The 6,971-nt window shown below is 40.2% G+C and overlaps 1 protein-coding gene and 1 pseudogene across 1 annotated transcript; both read right to left on the bottom strand.

The window, feature by feature from the left end:
- LOC103085332 (thymosin beta-4 pseudogene) overlaps window positions 1–2,843 on the bottom strand; it is a 32,562-nt pseudogene extending 29,719 nt beyond the window's left edge.
- A 158-nt stretch (window positions 2,844–3,001) lies between these two features.
- LOC103085051 (inositol polyphosphate 5-phosphatase OCRL-1-like) lies at window positions 3,002–6,622 on the bottom strand (the record flags this gene model as incomplete). The annotated part of the gene is made up of 5 exons (XM_007453448.1): window positions 3,002–3,196; window positions 4,311–4,425; window positions 4,952–5,053; window positions 6,245–6,406; window positions 6,502–6,622. Coding segments are annotated over 5 exons (695 nt in total), but the record flags the coding sequence as incomplete, so codon positions are not given.
- Window positions 6,623–6,971: the final 349 nt, after the last annotated feature.

Genomic DNA, 6,971 nt, shown 5'->3' with positions numbered 1-6,971 from the left:
GCCTGTGCACCGCGATGAAGAGAGGACCCCGCTCGCCACAACTAGAGAAAGCCCTCGCACAGAAACGAAGACCCAACACAGCAAAAATAAATAAATAAATAAATAAATAAATAATTTATCTTCTTAAAAAAAAAAAAAAGAGTCACGTACCACAATGTTCATTGCAGCTCTATTTACAATAGCCAGGACATGGAAGCAACCTAAGTGTCCATCAACAGATGAATGGATAAAGAAGATGTGGCACATATATACAATGGAATATTACTCAGCCATAAAAATAAACAAAATTGAGTTATTTGTAGTGAGGTGCATGGACCTCATACAGAGTGAAGTAAGTCAGAAAGAGAAAAACAAATACCATATGCTAACACATATATATGGAACCTAAAAAAAAAAAAAAAAGAAAGGTTCTGAAGAACCTAGGGGTAGGACAGGAATAAAGATGCAGACATAGAGCAAGAAGCAAGAACTACAATCCTGCAACCTCTGGAACAAAAACCACATTCACAGAAAGATAGACAAGACTAAAAGGCAGAGGACTATGTACCAGATGAAGGAACAAGATAAAACCCCAGAAAAACAACTAAATGAAGTGGAGATAGGCAACCTTCCAGAAAAAGAATTCAGAATAATGATAGTGAAGATGATCCAGGGCCTCGGAAAAAGAATGGAGGCAAAGATCGAGAAGATGCAAGAAATGTTCACCAAAATGGGTTCTCTTGTGAGCTATCTCAAGTTCCAAATGGATCTCTTTGCCAATCTTTAAGGTCCCGGGTAAATAAATTTATGGAATTTCAGGGCAATTTTATGATTACTGATGTCAAGGCCTTGTTTTACCACTGTGAAACAGAATTCTATATGATCCTAATTGCTGAGACAATATGGAAAGAGGCCAACATCACTACCTATCCCTACTCTTTCCTCAATTACCCCACTCTCTAGTGATCCTAATACCCCCAAATTATCTTTTGTTTTCCTACTAATTCACATCTCAAACCACTATTCCAAATCTCATCACCCTCTCAGAATTTCAATTACTAGTAATAATTTCCTTACAACTAACCATTTTCTACTAACAATCCATTCCTCAACTGATTTTTGTTTCTATCCTTATTAAGTCCCATTCTTCACTAACCTTTCACATTATCCATTGGTGTCTTTAAATCTCCACAGCCCCTTTTCTTAATGATTCACAGCCAGTAAAAAGAATAATGTAGATCTATATTTACTGGCTTGGAAAGAGATTCACAATAAATAGGACAATACAGTCCTATATAATGAGTATGTGTGTGTTTGTGTGTGCACAGAGAAAAGTCTACAACAGCACTATTCAGAAGAGATAGGGACTTCCCTGGTGGGGCAGAGGTTAAGAATCTGCCTGCCAATGGAGGGGACTCGGGTTCGATCCCTGGTCCGGGAAGATGCCACATGCCGCGGAGCAACTAAGCCTGTGCGCCACAACTACTGCGCCTGCGCTCTAGAGCCTGCAAGCCACAACAACTGAGCCCACGTGCCACAACTACTGAAGCCTGTGTGCCTAAAGCCCGTGCTCTGCAACAAGAGAAGCCACCGCAATGAGAAGCCCGTGCACCACAACGAAGAGTAGCCGCTGCTCGCCGCAACTAGAGAAAGCCCGCACGCAGCAACGAAGACCCAACACAGCCAAAAATAAAACTAAATTAAATAATTAATTAAAAAAAAAAAACAGAAGACATAGGACGCACATCACAAATGTAATTTTCAATTGTCTAGTAGCTGAATATAAAAAGTAAAAGAAACAAGTGAAAATAACTTTAACAACAAATTCCAGGGCTTCCCTGGTGGCGCAGTGGTTTAGAATCCACCTGCCAACGAAGGGGACACGGGTTCAAGCCCTGGTCCAGGAAGATCCCACATGCTGCAGAGCAACTAAGCCCGTGTGTCACAACTACTGAGCCTGCGCTCTAGAGCCTGTGAGCCACAACTACTGAGCCCATGTGCCACAACTACTGAGGCTCGCACGCCTAGAGCCCGTGCTCCGCAACAAGAGAAGCCACCACAATGAGAAGCCCATGTGCCGCAACGAAGAGTAGCCCCCGCTCGTCGCAACTAGAGAAAGCCCGTGCACAGCAACGAAGACCCAGCTCAGCCAAAAATAAATAAAAAAACAAAACAAAACAAAAAAAACCCAATGCCTTCTTTAAAAAAAGAACAAATCCCATTTAACTCAATATATGCAAACTTTTGTTATTTCAACATGTAATCAATACTTTAAAAGTTGAGATATTTTTTCCCTACTAAATTCAGTGTACATGCTCACAGCACATCTCAATTTGGACTAGCTACTTTCAAGTGCCCAACAGCCACCTATGGCTACTGGCTGTCATAATGGACAGCACAGATCTGGAAGGATACACACTGAATTGTCCACAGTGTTTTTCTTCGGAAGGAGGGACTGGCTGGGGAGAGCAGAGGTAAGAAATGAGGGATTTTTTACTTTTACCTTTTATTACATTCACAATGAACATTTCTATTTTATAATAAAAAATAATAAAAACTGATGTCAATTGACAGACCCCCCCTCTACCATTACCCTAGATGCCCACTAACAGAACTAACCTTTCCTCTGATAGCAAATCTAATTCCTCTGACTCAATGCATCTGCTATTCCTCAAACCCGCCCCCTTCTTTGTGACCCCAATCCCTAAACAACGATCCCTTCACTCTTCACATTTCTATAGCTTCTCACCACGTTTAGTCTCTCCTCACCAGCACTATTCAAAGGCTAAGGAAGACTTAACCACTCACTCATGTTTCATGATGTTCAGCTGTGGGAGGGTCTGATTTGGGACCACAAAACTCATTCGTGCGCAGATGTCCTTGTAATCTTGATTCCTTCTCTCAGAGTCCTCCACGTGGGCAGCCAAGTGGGAATTGACAACGCAAAAGGTAGTGTTGTGAAATACAAATCTCACAGCTACCCCACCTTTGTTTCCCTGTTAGCAAGAGTAATTATCCACAGTTAGTACAAAGATGCAACTAGCACCTGAACTTCACATGGACATAAATCATAATTGAGCTCATTTCCAAAGTAACGCACCATCTTCCCCATGATTCCAGTCCCAACTGTTTCTGGAGCAACATCACGGATATATCGCCACTGGTCCTTTCTGGCAAATATCAGGAGCATCATCCCAACAAGGCGAACCAGTTGAACCTATGAGTTGCAGGGAATTAGAAGAGGTTCACGTTAATACGACTCTTTGCCACATATCGAATTCCCACAACTAATTTTCCACCAAGAAGATATAACCATGCCCCAATCTGAATCCAAATCCTCTAATTTCCCAGTGGACCTCATAAAGAGAAAACAAAATTTCTCTGGGAAAGCTTTAATCTGGCTCTGACCAGTAGGAGTTGAAAGTCTTTGGAGACAACGAGTACACTCAGCTCTAGGTTCATTATTTTAATCACTTTTTAGCCTACCATGAGTAGGCAGCATTAAAAATTCGAATAATAATGACAAAGCCTCTATCCCAGCTTGTTCCTTTTGCCTCTTCATCCTAGTTTCTGATTGACAATTTCCTAAGAAATTAAAATGTATAAAATAACAATCCTTTTTACTTTTAAGTCTGTGAACTAGAAATATGTCTGAAATGTGTATTAGTCTATATGAGAGGAATAACATCTTCAGGAGTCTTATCACCTACATCAGCTGTTAGAAGATGCAGATGAAAATTACTTAGACAAATGACTCCTTTTAAAGGGCTTGGTATGGTAGCCCCATAATTAAAATAACTCTTCTGGTAGCCTCTACCATGTGCCTTCTAGAGACCAACAAATTGGGCCACCTTGCTAAAGTCAACTCTATTCTTGACTTACAACCAAGTTTCGAGCTCACTGAAATTCCACAACACTCCTGTTCTTGCTCCAATTCCAAAGCTTGCCCTACGCACCCACATGCTTCAAACTGCTTTTCTGTAAAGCATCCAGTTCTGACCATGTCAGCGAACAATTTCAATCTTAAACTCTCATTGCAAAAATCAGTTACCTTATGTGTCATCATTTGAGTTAATTACTGCTATGAGAACAATAAAATTCTCCTTTTCTCCCAAAAACTACCTAAGCAATGAAACTATAAGATCGGGAAACTTAGGGAATTTTTTTCCTAGGAAATAGGAATAAAAAGGATTAGTCTGCCCTATTCCAGTATTACACATGGGGAAGAATTCAATTAAACCACTCTTTTGGAACAAGCTATAGATAACAGAGTAACTTCTAGTGAGTTCTATTTAGTTGTATACTAAAAAAGATAATTAAATGCGGCTTACTTTCTTATACTTGGCTTTGGAATGCAAACCCCTCTCCACAGCCAAGGACCACTCTTGTTCCTTCACAGATTCAAAGTAGAAAAAGGTTTCTGTGCTCAAGTCCAGCTCTTGGAATCTGAGAAAGCAAGAGGATGTCGGATCTACACACATCCCATAATTATCTCTGACTACCTCCTGTCCCATTTTCTGAGACATTAGATGAAACAATGAGGAAAAGATAAATTTTAGAGAACTGCTCTATTGACTCAGGTGATCGGTAAGGACAAGTAGTTTTCTTTTCAAAAGGCTCCCCGCCACAGGTATATGCACAGGCTATGCAAAACACAAACAAAAAAAACCTCCATAAGGGATAACAGTAGAGCTTTGCTTATATATCCTAGAAGTAGTCACTGTTAGAATTAACCTCAAATCTCAGTTTCTATGACGTATATAGTTTTCTATGGGTTTTGAGAGGATTAGATGCTTGCTTACACCAATTTAGGTATCTTTTCCTTTATGATCTCACAAATTTGACCCACAAGTTAACTCTCACATATAGTCTACAGTAGGTTTTTACAAATGGTGGGGGAAAAAAAAGCAAAATGTCACATAAACTAACACCAAACATACAGCCAAAATGAAATTCCAGACGCGTATTTTACCCAATGCAGTAGATATCAGGAGGATTCGGATCACAGTTCAGCCAAGGTTCTAGCCCACTATCTGGAGACTGGCCATTCACGTTCCATGTCCCAACAAAGAATCTAATACATGGTACCAAAAAATAATTTCAAAACAAAGGTCAAGTGTGGATGGTCACAATAAGCAACATAATTTCTCAAACTGTTTTGCCACACACACACACAAAACCCTCTTGCATGTAGATGACAAAGGCAGTGGGCTTATTCTCTCCAAATTTTACATCAGGTAAACCTACAGAAAGGAACCAAGTCTCTATTTAAAAAACACAAGTTTAATTGCTCTACCACGTTTCCTTTCTATTACATTCCATCCAAACTCATATTTGAAGGGAGAGCTTGTGGATGGGAAAGAGGTATCTTCATGCTATAACACGGATAACTATTCCATAAGGAGTTGTAGTTAAATCCAAAAACTCACTTCCCGAAGGACTGCGAGGACATCTGTGTAGGAAATTCTGTTGAGACAGATATAGTATCAAGGGGGAAAGCAGAAGGGGAAACTCATGACTGTCTTAACTGTTTACATACAAATATACGCACCACGGGAAATCTGAAGATCTGGAGGTTTCAGCAGAGGGATACAGTCATGAGTGAACTAGAATAAATGAGGCATAACGGGATAGCAGATGGGACTGGAATCTTGGACTAAAAGGGTACATGCTGTTCGAAAATAACAAAGAAAAGCGTTGCTGCTCTGAACATCGGGGTACACGGCACACACCACACGTAGTGAGTCCAGAAAAGAGGATATCACCAAGATGAAATGAAAAATATAATAGAGGAAAGAATCCAAGATAGACCTCCCAGTCAAGATGCTTGGGTGAAACTTCCTTCAGTTAACTTCCCAAAGTAGGTAAATTAAAGTCTAGTGGTAATGGCGGACTTAATTTTCCAATATTGGCAAGAAGAAATTCAGCAGGTCAGATAGATAAACACACTTGCTTATGGAATGTACTAGGAGACAATCCTCTAGTACCTGTGAGCTTGACTTGGTTCTCTGAGAGTGGATAGAAAGGTTAGTAGATGTGGTATCATTAGTAATTAGAAAATCCAAGGGAAATTGTAGCATTTGCATTATTTTGGATATGTATGTTATTGACCAGCATAAAGACAGGGGCTTGAATCAGCTCACCATTCTTTTCTTTATGCTTTTATTCTGAATTGAGCTAATTAAACTAATACCTTAAATACCCAAAGACCGTTTTTTCCTATACGTACTAACGTTTAGCCTCAGGAAGTAGAAGAGAGACTAACCTGAAAGTCTGAATGTTGACATATTCTTTCTCTCGCTTTGCCAGGATGTGTTTGATGAGACCCTCCCGCTGCCCAGACTGGGTGTTTGGTACAAAGAGCTTCCGCATGGTATTGGTCACTTTGGGCTGTTCCTTGTTAGAAGCTTCTTTTTCACGTGGAAGCCTAGCAAATAAATGAGGAATTCAAAAGTGAAATTGCCTTAAACAATTCCCATGTGTGTCTCACACGTGGGAAATCTTTTTCAACACAGGACTTACATTCTATTCACTGAAGACGGCGGGGGAGGCGGTTCCCGATGAACCCCTGTAGGCTGATTCTGCAAATTTATTTTCTTGTCCAAATTCAAAGATGAAAAATTATCCTCAAATCCAAGAAGCCCTGAAGGACACAGAACCCAGAGTGGAAGGGGGGAAAAGATAACATCCAACTTATCCAGGATTGACAGGACTTTGCTTTGATCAGCGGTTTTGGTTTGATCACTATTTGCTCAGTGGCGTTACCAAACAGAAAGGTATCAGAGTAGTGATAACGTAGATTGGGGGAAGAAGCACATCTGTCCCTGAAGCACTGACATATTAACTAGAATGACAGTAAGTTACGTTAACTTGGAACGTGAATAATAAGAGCTAGTCTTTATAGAAGACTTTTAGCACAATGCCTGGTCGATAGTAAGGAGCTATATCATCATCTCACTTAATCGTCACAAAGACCTCATGAGGTAGGTGTT

This window comes from Lipotes vexillifer, unplaced genomic scaffold (assembly GCF_000442215.2).
Source record: "Lipotes vexillifer unplaced genomic scaffold, Lipotes_vexillifer_v1.1 scaffold11, whole genome shotgun sequence".
NCBI lineage: Eukaryota > Metazoa > Chordata > Mammalia > Artiodactyla > Lipotidae > Lipotes > Lipotes vexillifer.
This window is presented reverse-complemented; position numbering and strand designations above follow the sequence as displayed.